This window comes from Adiantum capillus-veneris, chromosome 7 (assembly GCF_014529385.1).
Source record: "Adiantum capillus-veneris isolate H3 chromosome 7, ASM1452938v2, whole genome shotgun sequence".
NCBI lineage: Eukaryota > Viridiplantae > Streptophyta > Polypodiopsida > Polypodiales > Pteridaceae > Adiantum > Adiantum capillus-veneris.
The window spans coordinates 150,530,865-150,547,768 of NC_140937.1; the positions used below are offsets into that span (position 1 = coordinate 150,530,865).

The following is a 16,904-nucleotide window of genomic DNA, read 5'->3' on the forward strand; positions in this document are numbered from 1 at the left end:
TAAAAGAAGTTGGTGTGTCATCAAATAATACAATCAAATAATATGAGTCAATATATAATATGTCCATTATTTGTGTATTAAATATTTTGTGAATAACATATCATGCAACCTAGATAATGACTCCCCTTCTTATGTTTAGAAGAGTTACAATGCGAGAAATTAGTGTACCTCTATTTTACGTATAAGGTTTTGTATGGTTCTTTGGAAACACACTATGTACCTTCATGGAATTCTCCTTATTCCTAAGCCTTAAATAATCGTAACACCATATGAGAGAACAAATATCAAGAAGTACTCATTAGCTAATCTTAATGGCAAATCTTAATGGCAGAGTGTGAGTACATATAAACTTAAGGTGATTTATATGAAAAGGGGCTAGGTTTTGTCATATCATAGACTAACTTTCAAGTGATATGAGACTAGGTTTACAAAAATTATGCTAGCAATGTTGGCCTCTGATATATTTATCAAAAACTTTACCTATATTTGTCAATGGCAATGTATATTATCGATGGACTTCATAAAGAGAAGACATGTTTCTCTCATTTGGATACATCTCTATCTCTTCTCCTTCCCTTTTCCTTCTCCCCTTTCGAGTGAAACTTATATTTGACACCCCCTACTCATAAGTATAGAAGGAAAATTATTAGAGGCCTACCCCTAACTTATACCCTTATCTAGCTTTTTGAAAAAAATCCCATCCCCTACACTTACATGGTTTAGTAAGTTTTCCATGGTTGATCCCTTGGGACGGGATCCTCGACACCATAGTTCTATGAAAAATGGGGAGCTGTGTACTGTAAGTTCAACCCTGACAACCTTAAAGACCATACTTGGGACATTGTGCCAATTTTCCAAGGGAATTTGAGAGGACGGAGGGATAATGGCTTTACATGCGAGGAGCCAACTCCCATGGCTTGATCAAAAGACCCCCAATATAGTGCCCAAACAACTCAATATCTACTAGGGATGTGGGATCTAAGAGGAGGCTTAGGATGGGGACCATAGGGAAAAATAAAATTCCAATCCATGTCGCGTTTTCCGATTATCCACCAACTCCTCCACATGACCCAACAGAATATCCACCCACTACTACAAGGAAAATTCTTGAGACTAACCATAAAGCCAATACACCCAAGGAAACTCTAGATGCACCTTTTGCCAAGGTATTGGTGGTTAGAGGGAGCGGCTCCAAGGAGGTCAAACCCTCTCACCTCCAAAAAGCTTTGTAAGCGTTACAACAAAAAACCCGACCCCACGATCATGTGGCACAATTCCACCAAGTGAGCTATATTAAAAAGGTCAATGATATCCATGCCATGGCTCAAGGGTTGGATCTCACCTTAGAAGGCAAATCCTACCTTGGTTCTAAACTCTACAAGTGCCCTATCTGTATAATTTTGACGTTATGGTTGAGGCATTTATAGAGGAGGACATAAAGACTGACATCAAGCACAACAAGCTAACTCAAATATTAAGTTTTGAATAGAAATTAAAGGAGACCATGCGAGTTGTAATTGAAAACTCTTCAAATACTTCAAAGAATTGCTCAGTTTGATAGGACATAAAAGTTGTTTCAGTTTTGATGCGTGTGCTTATTTTGTATGCCTTGGGTTTTTTGCTTTTCGAGGAAAAGCTCCCACACTGGGAACCTCTAGGGCTCTAGTACCATAGACGATACATGTGAGTGAAGTACCAAATCAAGCTGAGATTTCTCTTCCATCTTAAGATTTTACATTGTGGCACTTTGATTTTTATTTTTTTTTGTACGTTTTCAGCATTTTAATTTTGTAACTTTGGGGGGTCATTAACACTATATATTACCCTCCCTAGGCTCATCACACTAGTAAACTCCCTTCCTTTGTTTGAGTGGGGGTGCTGGAGCTATATATGGCTCACTCTACTCAACTTGGTCTCACCTATATATTTGTATCTTGTTCTTAATATGAATCACTCTTTAAGAGCATACATGGTGTGTCTCTCGTCTCATCTCTCTCTCTCTCTCTCTCTCTCTCTCTCTCTCTCTCTGTACATCTCAACAATGTTTTCATGATGACTACAAGTCGTTCATATCGTTCATGTTATTGATATGGTTATTATTCCCCATGGAGTTGTTCCATGATCAACGATGCATTTTCATGATGATGACAAGGCATTCCTATTGATTGTTTATTTTATTGAGATGGTTATTATTCCATGGAGTTATTCCATGATGCCATGATATGATTCGAAAGTTGTCCCTTGGTAGCAATTTTGGAGTGAATTTTGAATTGCCGGTATTTGGCCAAGTGTGGAGCTCCCATATCCATTTTGTGTACAAAATGATACCATTAGTCTCAAGTCTTGGTTTAAGCTATATAATCCTCTAGTGATAAAAATTTGCATGTTTGATACGAAAGTTCGATATCACAATACTTAACTATGTGTCCAGAAGTGACTTTTCTTGGCTTGGACTTATTTCTTGAGGTATTTGGAACTTGTTGGTACTTTTTTTGAGAGTTTTGTAATTGTAAATCTCTTATAGGGATTATGCATGGCTTAGAGGACATAGAAAAGGATGCATCTCCTTGGGAAATTTGTTATGCTACTATCGAGTTAAATTTTCTCATTATGTTTTCAAGGACGGGTTTTTTTTTTTGGGTTTTGGGGGGGGGGGGTTATGTCACGTAGCCTATAAAGGTACTCATAGTCTACCTATGGTGGTGGTAGAGATCAACTAGGTATTGAGAGCAGCCCATGAGAGAGTGGATGCCAAGTGTGTGAAGGGTTTAGGATTGAGGGTGCCCGAGGTCATAGTGCTCGTGGGTGATTGGACTAGTATGGGCAGGTAGGCCGTCACTATGTAGCGAGGCTTTGAGGTGCTATCCTCAACATATATGCATAGTTTAGTGCATGGTGCACTCTCCATCCCTCTACATTGGGTGATAAACTCGAGCTCCTTACCTCCACCTTCCTTGGCCATGGCATCGACCCTAGTCGCGTTACAGGCATGTAACAAAAACAAAGGGATTTTGATTAGACAAGAAGAAAACAAACCACAAGAATCACATGGAATCCTTGGAGGAAATTTCAAAAGAAGCATGTCCTAAATAAACAAGAACACAAAAGAAAATGACAACCTCATGAACAATGTGAGGTTAAATTGATGGTCCCAAGTCAACAGGGAAAGAGTCCTTTTGAAAAGTGAGTAAGAAAAAAATCCCTATTGATTTGGGGCCGTGGGGAGAGGGTGTCAACAAACAACAAGGAAAATGGTAACTAAATAACCAAAACTTCATGAGAAGTAGGAAGATCATTTCCTCATACTTGTTCTGCTTATAAGGATGTTGGTGTCAGACCATTCTAGAAGTCCAAGAAGAAAACGGGTTCAAGAGTTGATAAATCACATGAATTTAATTTTTCTTATCTATCCAAGAAGGGGTCAAGAAGGAAACATCGAGCAGAAGCTAAACCAAGTGCTAGCAGTTAGAAGCAGATTATTGGTACTACCAAATGAACAACTTATTACAACATCTCAAAAGGAGGATATTGTTGATAGAAAACATGAAGGAGTGTATTTGGTAGAAAAGATTAATAAATGAATTTGGGAGACCATGTCTTAGTAATACATGTGCTATGCTCGGTCTTGTGTGAAGCGTTGTGTCTAAAATCCAAGTGCTTGCTTAACCGTCTCCCCAAGCCAGCCTTACTAGTCACCAACTCTCAACTTGATTCATTGATTAACACACAACAAGGAGCAAAACTTATTGCTCTCACTTCTCAAGAAATTTCTAATGCAGATCAGTCAAGCGATTGATTAGTTTTTGGTTGTCATGAAAGCATTACATCACCACACCATCTCATCGATATACTAATAAAAAGTGGCAATATAATTGCTGATGAGAAACACTTGGACCTTGTAGATACTCTTGTTGATATCAGAATCTGGTTTTGAAACTTGCTTGGAAATCCATAATAAGGTGAATATGTTCTATCCTTGGATACCCATGCATGGAATCAATTGAAATAAAATAATGTTACCAAAACTTTTAGCCCATTGCATAACTTAGAGCTTCAATTCTCACATTAATTGCACTTGATAGCCACTCCAGAGTCCATATATTTGATGAAAAGATTGATTGGAGCTTCAATGCTCAGAGTAATTGCACTTGATAGCCACTCCAGAGTCCATATCTTTGAATGGAAGAACCTCGGGGGGTGCACCTTAAAAAATCTTAGGTATCACGTGTGATCAAGGGTTAATAAGAACCCCTCTACACATGTTTCAATTCTGAATAAATCCACCCCTCTTTCTTTACAAACTTACAAGTTTTTTTTGAATATTGGATAAAAACCTCCTCTTCTAAGTGTAAATCTATAGATTTAATACACCTTCCTATCAAGAGTACGCGTGATACGCCTACATATCGACAAGGTTCACCCTTAAGAGGCAGAACATATGCCTTGATAGACAATCAACATCACTAGTATATATAAAGTAGCCTCTTTAAATTGATTGAATGACATTTCCTTAGAAAACTTTTTGCTACTAACTTGCACTTGTCAAACATTTTGACAAGGCAACTTCAACATCTCCACATACTTGTGGATAAGATCCTTGACTTTCTGAAAAAAATCTTTTGAACTGAAGATACCATATTGGATGACCTACCTATAGAAGAAAAGGTCAAAAAATGTGTAGATCAAGTCCTCTATTGGATTGCTTCTTGCATAATGTTTATACACCTAGCATATCCTCAAGCACTGGTGCTACGCATGTGCTTTGCCACGAAAATCTTGGCATAATTGCACCAAATTTGGGTGTGAGTCCACCAAATTGACTTTAGATACCCGATTTTGAAGAAATTAAATGAAATTTGACTCGTATAAGATGGATAAGAAGTCAATTGAAAGAGAAACAAAAGAAAAAATTAGTATGTTTGGGCACAAACTTGAGAGCTTATGTTGCCTTATCATCTCATGAACTCAAATAATGGAAACTCCTTAATGAACCTTTGTAAAAAAAATCAAAAAGAGAGAAAACTTAATCTTCATCTTGTTGACATTAGCTCTGTGATGTCACAAATCTTCTTTGAATCCTCAAAAATCTTGTTGAGGATCCAAAACCTTGAGGTCGTGCTTGCTCACACTTAAATTCCAAAGTGTTTTCACCATGGCCCCGTGCCTAGGCCATTGCATGCTCTGCTCAAATTTTTAGGATTGCCCCTTTGCCTAGGCCCTTGCATGCTAGCAAAATGCCTCTTGCATGGTTGTGGGGCAAGGCCCTTACTAAGGGAGGTTGCCAAAAATAGGGTGCCCAACTTGTAGGGTGTGAAAAAAAGGACATACTTAGCAATGGCATTGCTGCAAAATAGCACTTGCTAAGAGAAGGTTGCTTGTGCTGACCCAAAGACACCGTTTTTGCAGAAGTTGCAAAAGCAAGACTTGCTCCTCTTGCAAAGGCAACCATTTTGGTGCCATAAGTGCTGCAAATGGGCAAGGTTTCCATGTCCCTCTCTTTCCCTTAAGCAGGCTTGCCCGTGCCATAGACTCAACTCCATGCACATGTAAAAGTGTTCCTCTCCACAACCCTCCTTTCTTAGAAACTAAATTCGCTTTGATATCACTGATAGGACAAGGGACTAAAGCATTCTCTTCTCCACCCAACCAACTACTGAAAGGACAAGGGACTAAAGCATAGTTGGTTAGTCCATTTGAGCCAAAGTGGAATGAAAGCTCTATCTGTGCTGCGATGTGTGTGTGTGTGTGTGTGTGTGTGTGTGTGAGAGAGAGAGAGAGAGAGAGAGAGAGAGAGAGAGAGAGAGAGAGAGAGAGATTGTATTATCGTCCACGGAGGTCAAATATGACCCATGGGACCAAACAAAATTTTACAATTGCATGCTTATACGTGAAGACATGAGATACATATCAGTTAAGGACTGAGGGTCCATCAAGAGAAAAAAGAAAGAGTGAACAAAATCTAGGGGGGAGCAGTTGAGGGGAGAGCCTCTTTTGGAGTTCGAAACTCTTGAATGATAGTATTACCGCCTCGATAGATTGCCCATTTGCCTTGCTTGCGGGCTTCAGACATCTTCTTGAGCTCGTCCTTTTTTATTTTGAGTTGATTTGTGGTCAGCTCCTCAGTAATCCAAAGCTTTGTTCCTTTGAGGAGATGGGATTGACGTAGAAGCTTCACTCGCTCCTCTTTATCCTTGAAAGTAAGGACACAATGCTCAGGGCGCACATGTCGGTGTGTATCATTGATCCAAGCGACCGTCTCTGGTTTGATGTTGATTGGTTCAAGGATGTCATTGAGTTTCGTAATTGCTTCTTCAAGACTATCCTCAACTGTGCACCACGACGGAGGGAGTCCACCGATGTGTACCTTGAGGGCATTCTCTTCTCGAAGTCTTCGTTCGCAGAGCTCCTTTGTTACACAAGCCTGTACTTCGGTGATGGTTGTTGAATGTGCTTGGTTAACCTTTGCCTCAACCTCCTTTACCTTGTCGGTGGCGAGGTCAACCATAGAATCGAAGCGTTCTTCTAGCTTGCGGAGGCGAGATTTGAGCTCGAGGTTCTCTTCCAAGACTCGATCAAGAACTGTTTGAAGCTTAGTGATTCGATCGAGTTTGCTAGGGGCTGCTGCCACAACTGCAAAACTCGGACGTATTCTGGAAGGGGTCTTTGGGGTCGTCATCCCTATGCTCGAGATTCAAGAAGGTCAACAAATCTGAGGAGAGCTCAATGCAAGAACCCCTGCTAGGTTGTGGAAGCAAAACTCCAAAGAAAATGACGTTAGATATCTCTGCAAATGGCTCTGACGGCCTGTCATGGGCATCTACTGACTCCAGAGGTGGAGACCTTTTGTTGAAGACAGCGCAGCAACTTGCACGCCTACAAAGGCCGCTGGAATCAGAGCTACGACCAGCATGCCTCACTGTCGGGAGCCTGTTGGAGATGGAGCGACGATGTAGGCTTGTGTAGGGCAGGGCAAGGCTGATTCATACGCCCTCCCACAGGGCTTCCCCTCGCCCAGGGGAGGACAACCTGAGAGGGAGAGCTCGCGAACCCTAAACGAGAGAGAGAGAGAGAGAGAGAGAGAGAGAGAGAGAGAGAGAGAGAGAGAGAGAGAGAGAGAGAGAGAGAGAGAGAGAGAGAGAGAGCAAATTAGATAAGGTAGACGGGCAAGTACTATGGCATGATATCGAAAGCGAGCGGATTCTTCCATTTGAAAGGAATGGGCCAAGTCACATGTGTTTTTACCTTCGCTCCAATGTGATAAACCACCCACAAAAAGATTTGCTCTCAACTTCGTTGCAAGTGCACACCTGCTTTACGAAATCAAAACAGTAAAATAATGTGGCAGGCGAAGATTGGTGGAAGTTCGTTTGCGAACTCACAATCACACAGTCACCAACCAGCCAATTGTAGCCGCATGATGTTTTCTTGGAGTGTGTTATTATTGGGGGCGATATGCGCCACAATTGGGGGCTGCTCTAATACTAGCCCCCTTACCTTAGGCTGCTTCTTACACACCAAAAACGAGCCACAGTTGGACGGGCGGGCATGCGTTACACACCAACCTGAGGCTAGTTAAAAAAAGTGATCTTCACAACATGTCCTGGGCGCAACTTAGGGCGCTCACACATCGGCTGCCCAAACTTGGGCAGCAGGGTCATGTGCGTGCGTGGAATCCAAGAGGCGGAGTATGATTGGTTGCAGGTATACCGGGGTGGACAAGGTGCTGGGTAGCGGAGACCCCCTGTCCAAGCTTGGGCGGGGGCTGCGATCGGTTGATGATTGGCTGCACGCATGCCAGCTCAATCTTTGCACCAGATGAGCAGCAGACGTGGTCTGTAACGCATGCGCACCCATCCCAAAACATATTGGGCAGGCTTGTTTCGGTCTGTAAGCGCCCTTATTTGGTTTGACTTCACCTTTCGGCTGAGCTGGCAGAGTTTCGATCTCAGGCCATGCTTGGGCAGGGGCCGTGGCTGTCTAAACTTTTTGTCCAATAGCCTTGCAGGCGGTATGTAACCAGCCTTAGTGTGTCTGTGCTTAACAGTTTTTTGGACAATAATCACAATTTTGAAAAAGTTGCGACGACGCTAGGCACTGTCGTTCAGCCGGCCGAGGTTACGGCGTGCAGCTGGTGGAGTGCAGCGAAGGAAGATGGGTTCTCTCTGCGCTCTCCGTAGATGGGCTGTCAAAGCCTTCAGCGCTTGGGATCTCCTCCATGCTTATCAGCCGTATTAAGAAAATTGGCGTCATCCTTTGAGAGCAAGGTTCAAGCGTATGATCCTGGGTTTTATCAGCGTTATCTGCGCCTCTATTGTTCCCTTCATCATGAATTGTGTTGTCATGGCGACTCCTCCGCTATTCTTCACAGCGGACATGATGTCTTTGGTGACAAGCAGTCTCTTCGCAAACATTGTGAAGCTGGCCACATATTCCAGGCGGTTGATCTCCTATCTCAGATCAAAGTACCCATTCATATCAGCAACTATGTTCTCCTTCTCAAGGCCTGTATTGCATACAAAGCCCCTTCCATTGCGAGACAAGTTTATGCTCATGTTGTCCAATATAGCAGTGGGGTGACACCATTATTGGCTGATTACTTGGTAGTCACATTTGCAAAATGTGGAGCTAATGACGATGCAAGCCAGTTATTTAATGCTTTATCTCACCGCACGGTATTGTCATGGACTGCTTTGATAGCTGCCTATACAGATTGCGGGTACGCAGAGGATGCCCTTCAAATGTTTCAGTTCATGCAAGAAGATGGTGTGGAGCCAGACAGTTACACATTTGTCAGCCTCTTTAAAGCTTGTGGCATCATCACAAATCTCGAAGAGGGAATGAGGCTTCATGTTATAGCTCAGGAGAAAGGATTGACTTCGAATGTTTTTGTTGGGAACACCCTTTTGAGTATGTATACGAAGTGTGAAGATGCACTTCAGGCAGAGGAAGTATTTAGAGGATTACTCAGACGGAGCGTTGTGTCATGGAATGGGATGCTGTCAGTGCTTTTAAAAGTTGGCCCAGTAGAAAATGTCCTGTTGTCGTATAGGCAGCTATGCGAAGAGCTCAAAGATCCAGACCCAATGTCATTGGTGTTTGCTCTTCAGGCATGTGGCATCCTTGCAGACATGCCTGTAAAAGACAAGAAACTTGACAAAATTACGTGTTTAGAGATTGGACTTGCGCTACATTCATTTGCACGAACGAGGTCTTATGAGTCAAATTTGTTTGTTGGGACTGCCCTTATTAATATGTATGGCAAGTGTGGTGCAATCAAAGATGCACAACATGTTTTTGAAACTTTGTCTCAACGTGATTTGGTATTTTGGAACACCTTAGTTTTGGCATTTCTGCAAGAAAAACAAGAAGAGAAGGCTCTGCAGCTTTATACATTGATAAAGAAGGAGGGTTTGAGTCCAGATGACTCTACTTTTATACTCCTATTCAAGGCATGTGGAAACTTAGCAGATTTTGTGGATGCCTTCATTTTTGAGGATGCCAAGCTCTTGCATATTGCACAAGCTTTGCATTTGGATGCCAGCAAGCAGGGGCTTGAGGATACTCTTGCTGTGGGCAACAGCCTTGTTATGATGTATGGAAAGCTTGGGGCAATTATGGAAGCAGAGTGTTTGTTCAGTGTCATGGAGGAGCGGGATGTTGTTTCCTGGAGTATTATGCTCTCGTTGTATGTTGACCAAGGTAGAGCAAATGAAGGTTTGTTACTGTATCGTCAAATGCAAGAGGAAGCAGTAACACCAGATCAACATGTTCTGGTGTCGGCACTTCGGGCATGTGCGGCACTTTCACAAGAGGAGCAACCTCATTATGCGATTAAAGATCCAAATAAGAGGTTATTTTATGAAATGGGCCTGGCATTACTTGCGGATGCCTACAGAACTGGCTTGTGTTTGGACTCTTATGTTGGCAACGTGCTTATAAATATGTATAGTAAGTGTGTAGGTGTGCTAGAAGCTGAGAATGTGTTTTTGTCATTATCTGACCGAGACGTAGTAGCATGGACGACTATGCTCTCTGCGTACATAGAGCATGGGCAGGCAAGAAAGGCATTGCAGCTTTATGTACTTATGCATGAAGAATGTGTAGCTCCAAATGGGCCTATGTTTGTCGCGATCCTTCACGGATGCAGTGCTCTAGTTGATTGTGAAAAAGATTTGTCAATTAAGGAAAGCTCATGGAACTTTATGATGCTAGAGATTGTACAAGCATTGCACACAGATGCAAACAGAGTGGGTCTCACAACAGATACTTCTGTTAGAATTGCTTTCGTGACAGCTTATGGCAAATGTGCCAACGTTCTAGAAGCTGAGAATCTATTTGTTACAACATCCTCTTTGGATATTCGAATAAGAAATGCATTGTTTTCTGTTTATCTTGAACATGGCTTAGGTGAGAAGTCTTTGTCACTATTCAAGGAGATGCAAAAGGAGCATCCTGTTATCGATGAAGTTGGCCTCATCTGGCTTCTTCTTGCATGTACAGACTCGGTGAATTTGGAGACATGTAGAGAGCTTCATTTTTATCTTCTTGCTGGTGGGTACGGAAAGAGTATCTTTTTAGCATCGTCTCTTGTACAGACATATGCCAGTTGTGCAAGCATTGAGGATATGCAAGCAGCATTTAATGAAGTTGTTGGACCTGACACTGTCTGTTGGACTGCGTGCATCGGTGGTAATGCGGGGTTTGGGAACTTTATTCTTAGTACTGACATCTTTGAGAGGTCAAAGCTTGCAGGTGTCAAGCCTGATGAAGTGGTGCTTACTGCATTGCTTTCGTCCTGCGCTAATAGTGGCAGGATTGCTGAGGGTCTTGAATACTTTATCTCATTAAGGGAGGATTATGGTGTTATGCTACATCTGAAACATTATGGCACTGTTTTAACTCTCTTGGGCGGTGTTGGCAGTTTAAGGAGGGCTGAAAACATTTTGATCAGAATGCCACTGGAGACTGATTTTACCATTTGGTCGTCTTTGCTTAGAGCATGCCACACACATTGTAATGTGGAGTTTGCAAGGAAGTTGTTTACACAGGCTCTGCACAAAGAGCAGGTTGAGGCTCCCATGTATGTTCTCTTGTCCAACATATGTTGCAGTGATAGGAAAGGAGGAGAAGCAGCAACAGAAGAGCATTTTGGGATTTACCTCTAGGAAGCTAAGCTAACCAATTACTTAATACTAACCCTCCCCCAACACCGCCCCCCGCCCCCAACCCCCGGCCCCTCTTTATCGCTTTTTTTTTTTTTTTTTCTGGTGAAGACCACTGTTTTGTCATCCAGTTATATGGCACATGAGGATCATGAACATGATTGAATAACAACAATGCTAAAGAAGTCAACAATAGTTTGAGGGACTCAAGATTCTGTGGAGGATGGTAGTTGAGGGAGGAAAGGCAACAAAAGACTACCAACAATGAGAGCTTCTATTATGGCAGGTGAACCTCCACTCTCTTGAGCGTTCACAAATCACTATAGTAAACTCGCATAAGGCGACTTGTGCTACAAACTCTTCCAACATAAGGTAGTACTCAAAATGAAGTACAGCCCTCAAGAGCTTGCTTAAGCAACTTGCAAAATGAAGAACTACAGTCGAGAAGAGCCTGCTTAAGCAACTTGCAAAATGAAAAAATCCATCTGGTCAAGATCATGGTATGCCTACTACAGAAACTAAGACTCAGCACATGAATCATTATAGTGCCACATCTCTCTTTATGCTCAAGAACACACGAGAGCTAGACAAATATGAAGATACAACAAGCTCAAAATTTAGTTTGCGTAGTGGAGCAAGAGAAACAAAAGGAGTGAGACAAGAAGGTTAAGGAGTGATAGGTCCAGAAGTGCACAAACTCTAACAATAAGCACTCATCTACCATCACACTCTTGGATATGCATGTCATCAACCAGGGCTATTTAGAGCAGAAGGCTGCATCTAATTTATTGACATGGGCCCTTAATACCTCAGTTTCTTCTCTTAATGCTTGGATATGACTTTGTAACACATAGTTAGTTGTAGCTTGAGCTGCTGCAAAATTTTTCTTATTTGCACCATTTTGCATCATTGCAACTGTGTTTGCATCTTCCTCTAAAAGCTCTACAATCCTTCCTTGAGACACACACACACACACACACACACATATATATATATATATATATATATATATATATATATATATATATATATATATATATATATATATATATATATATATATATATATATAGGCACTATCTATTGTGATGTGAAGTGTTTGGCAAAGGAAGCCAACAGGGCTCTTGGCATGTACAATAGGATTCACACCTTGACCTGTCCGATTGTACACCCATACACCACATTCCTTAGGGTGTTTGACTGGACAGGTCGTCCACACACACACTCCTTAGGGTGTTTGGCTATATGGGCCCTCCTATGTGTGGTATGTATGGGTGTATGACTAGACATGCCAAGGTGCGATTCCTATTATACATGCCAAGAGCCCAACCAAACACCGTACACACCACATTATTGTACAGGACAATAACTGGATTTTAGAAATCTAACTTGTATGTTTTGGAATTAGTCTGCTTGGTTTATTTGTTGTTCATGAAATTTTCTAAAATTGGCAACTTTTGGATACTTAAAACACCATTTGATCTATATGTAAGCTCGGTTTAGTTGACCCTGCTATGTAGTTAGTAGCTTTGAAATGCTACGATCACTTGTTTACAATTGAGAAATTTGTTGAACTTGGGTATACAGAGTATAGTTAGTGATGAATGTAAAATAATCATAGATAGAAATGATAGATCATCATAAATCTGGACAAGTCTTTCATTCTTCATTGTATATTCTCAAAAAGGAGCTTAAGAGAATTTATAACATAATGAATCTTTTTCTATGGCTCAATGCTACTTTTTAAAGTGATTGTTTTGAACTATCTTAAAAAAAGAAGCTATTCAGATGGCGCCTTGAAACGTTGGTTTGATATTAAGCTACTTGTTCACTTTTGATTTATTGTACAATAGTAGTTTAAGACACACGTGGGGACAATCGGAAGGGTTGGCACACATTCAAATCTAATAGAAAGTTTGCTTGTTTGTAAGGATGCAAGGCTCGTTCCGTGCTGCTTAAATTTTGTTACCATACAAAATAGGAGGAAGACTATATGATGTGCACATCATATAGACTACTCAAATACATCTCAATATTATTTGACTATATGATGTGCACACAATATCGTCTTTAGATCATCTCTTAGAATTGTAAATTAGCTCTTTTGTGGTATGTTTAAATAATTTAAACTACCATACACACATAGAGAAGATAGAAAGTACACATTCAATAAAAAGAACACAAAAGTGAATTCAAAGGGAAATAATGTATTTATTGTTTCACCCCAGCATGTAAGCATACATGCTGAGCAAGCAAGCAAGCCAGCTATGGAAGCTTGAGCTTCAAAACCAAAGAACACGAGAGCTTCCCCTAACATTTATGTGCTATACTTTGTATATTCATACTTGGCTCCACACTACGTTAGGCATTTGATAGTTGGCCGTTTATAAACTTAATACTGTAGGAGCACATACATCTTGAACCTCAAGAGCAAAAAAGGTTATGAACTACTCAAATACATCTCAATAAATACATGGGAATGATAAGAACAAGGCTCCCTCGTACAAGAAAATATGCTCTATAAGGAAAATAACACAAGCTCTTCATACACAGAAGCATACGTTGTACATTTATTGTATAGTGAAGATATTCACAAACGGAGTCATTCATTGATTGCATAACTTTTTTCCCATGCTCACTTGCACACATGAGAGAGAGAGAGAGAGAGAGAGAGAGAGAGAGAGAGAGAGATGAAATGTGCTATCAAGGTCTACAAAAGGCCAAAATGGCATATGAGACCAGGAGGTTACATCCATGTGTGACTCTAATAGAGTGTCAAGGGAACATAAAGATCAAAATAAACAGAGAGAGAGAGAGAGAGAGAGAGAGAGAGAGAGGAAATGAAATGATATATTAACTTCTTCAAAATGCCAAAATGACCTATGAGACCAAAAGGTTACATCCATATGTGACTCCAGTATGTCTGGGGAACATAAAAATAAATTAAAAATAAGGGTATTTGAAGTGGGTAGGCATGCAAGCCTACCCTACATCCTCATCATCATGTAATACATATTATCACAAAATACATACATATATATATATTTTGGGGGGGGGGGGGGGGGGGGGGCGCTTGTCTGTGCAATCACATGAGGGCTAAAACAAAGAGAGTATACAAGGGTGATCATCTCACGAACTCTCACATGGGTCTCTACATGTGGCCTCAATGTCCTCCGTAGTTAGATAGACTTATCTAGGGACACAAATGTAGAGAAGCACCATTTATGAATCCTAAGGATCATGAAAAATCCGCAAATATAATTAAAACCCCATTGCCTTTTTATATATCAACAAAAAACTTCCTGGTCAAAGGATTTGAAAAAAAAAGGAAAACTACCCCGAATTTGTTCAATTCACCGATCCATGTGATGATCTTGAAGTGCACATGATGGTCTACCCAAACATTGGTGAAAATAGAAGCACGAAACCTAATAAACCATACATGACATTAAAATTTCCATTTGCATGATTGTATGCGAGTGTAAAAGAAATCAGTTCCCATATAAAACTTCCTCTTGGTCACATGGTTGTCAATGCTCTCCACAAGAAGAAACCCTTCAAAGGAATGGTTTTTTTGGAATGCAATCGTCTATCAACTACATTCTAGCATAAACACTTTTTACCCATTCCTTGTTGGCTTCATCTTGCATTCAATATCATTATAAGCAGCACACCATTGGCAAAAAGGTCCATCAATCAAATTACCCAGTCCATGATTAATTTACTTCGAGCCTTGTAATTCACCAAGAGAAGCCATTGCATTTTGTATGTATATCTTGCGATACACCCTTAAAATCCTGATATTGTTACGTTTGCACCTGAAAGAGTTCAATCAGCAAGACGCCACCAATGCATATCCAGAATGACTGTGTGATTCAAATGATGCCACATGTATGTATGGCTATCCCAATGTCACACCCTAGAAATAATAATGTGTGAAGTATACACCAAGATTTAGAATGAGTGCTATCCAAGTGTTGCCAGATGTATGTATGACTATCCAAATGTGTATCACTATTTTTTGAAAAAATGTTGTTACATGTATGACTATCCGAATGTCTCACCCTAGAAAAACAATTATGTTACATATGTATGTCACAGGACTTTCCCATTTTGGTTTCACCCTAGGGCAGTGACAACAAAATATTTGTTTTCGTGGCAGCTTTTTTGATGTGTAGAAATTTGCATCATTTGTTCATAATCTCACATTACAACAATGTTGCAAGGGATGCCTTTGTGGGCCCAGCCCTAATTTTGACCCTCACCTATTCTTCACACTTTGGACTTGAGACATTGTCTTCACATTTTGGACTTGAGGCATTGGCTTTGCCCCATGTATTTGCCATTCTTGTTGGAGATTGCACAATTGTCCGGAATTTCCACAAACACCTCAATCCAGATTGCCAAACAAACACTTAAAGATCGCTCCGTACACCTTTAGTTCCTCTTCTCTCAACATGAAAATAACAAGCGGCCACATTCTTCAGTAGCCAATATTGTCAGTATGAACAGGATTGTCTTGTGCATCGTAGCTTTTCTGTATGAGCCTGCATCGACCTTACTTGAGCTTGCTCAAACTCTTCAGTTTCGCGAAGAAGTGAGCTGGAGTTTTGCAAAAAGAAAATCCAGAAGAGATCAGAAACTACAGAAGCCAAGGAACCTTCAAATTATTTTAACAAAATCCTTAAACAACTGGTGAATCAAAATGAACCAAAAATAACCAGGATTTGAATGCAATTGTGAGCATTAATTGAGAGAGAGAGAGAGAGAGAGAGAGAGAGAGAGAGAGAGAGAGAGAGAGAGAGAGAGAGAGAGAGAGATTGAATTATCGTCCACGGAGGTCAGATATGACCTATGGGACCGAAAGACAACGCATTACAAAGAAGTTCCTTCTAAGCGGAGGGATTGTCGTATACATCTCAGTTAAGGACTGAGGGTCCAGTGAGTGTAGCAGGGCTACAGTGTCACTTCACAGGACAGGCAGACAGTTGGACAGTTAGTACAGTTGGTCTAGGCTGTTTCACACTGGACGGACCCTCTGGGCTGGGAGTGACACGTGGCAGTGGCAGGGTACCGACGGTGGTCTAGTGGACATCGTGGCCAAGTCACCACATGGCTGACATTTATGAGCTGTTGGTGGCCCTTTATGGTGGTACATATGAGTAGTAGCGGTTGGTCATCGGGATTATCATCTTCATCTCTGGTCCAGCGACGCAGTTGTCTAGAGCGAGTCTTACACAGAGCACTCCTTCACCATCCCTGCACATCTGAGCCTCGACACCCCATTTGTACCTGTGAGTCCTGGGCTGGAGCTGAGTGTGCTGCCACACCAGAGTCTGTACATGGTTCTTTGAGCTAGTCGAGTCCACATGTTCTGGTCCACTGTTGTGTCTCTGTTGTTATCCATTGTTCCTGTGTTTCATTCTGTTTGAGAGAGTTTCCATTTGTTTGAGTGAGATTGTCACGCACATTGCACTGAGGGGCACCCACACTGTTGAGAGCACGACACATTATCCGCGCTACAGGTGCTCTCATTTTGGCGATCACGGTGGGACCTCAATTGAAATCTCACTATGTGAGGTGCAAATCTTGAAGCTAGTTAGGTTTATCTAGCTTCACCTATCTTCGCCAACCTTGCCTTGCACTGTTCTCCTCTCGCCTAGTCCAACTGGTCTAGTCCCCTCTCGCCTGGGCCAACTGGTCTAGTCCTCTCTCGCCCTGGTCCAACCTGTCCTCGTCCCTG

General features: G+C 41.4%; 3 protein-coding genes across 6 annotated transcripts in view; 1 reads left to right on the forward strand and 2 right to left on the reverse strand.

Moving 5' to 3' along the window:
* Positions 1–5,959: 5,959 nt before the first annotated feature.
* On the reverse strand, positions 5,960–6,676 carry LOC147454804 (uncharacterized). The gene has a single exon (XM_086517432.1). It carries the CDS (start codon positions 6,674–6,676, stop codon positions 5,960–5,962), a length of 717 nt encoding a protein of 238 aa, XP_086373558.1.
* Positions 6,677–7,973: 1,297 nt separating this feature from the next.
* Positions 7,974–11,367, forward strand: LOC147454805 (putative pentatricopeptide repeat-containing protein At3g01580). Its single transcript, XM_086516643.1, has one exon. It carries the CDS (start codon positions 8,178–8,180, stop codon positions 11,163–11,165), a length of 2,988 nt encoding a protein of 995 aa, XP_086372769.1. The 5' UTR covers positions 7,974–8,177; the 3' UTR covers positions 11,166–11,367.
* Positions 11,368–15,017: 3,650 nt separating this feature from the next.
* Positions 15,018–16,904, reverse strand: part of LOC147454806 (uncharacterized) — a 185,805-nt gene continuing 183,918 nt past the window's right edge. For all 4 annotated transcript variants that reach the window (XM_086516645.1, XM_086516646.1, XM_086516647.1 and 1 more), the window contains one exon: positions 15,018–15,763. In XM_086516645.1, coding sequence (XP_086372771.1) covers positions 15,661–15,763 — 103 coding nt within the window. In that variant the 3' untranslated portion in view covers positions 15,018–15,660. The remainder of the gene's footprint in view (positions 15,764–16,904) is intronic.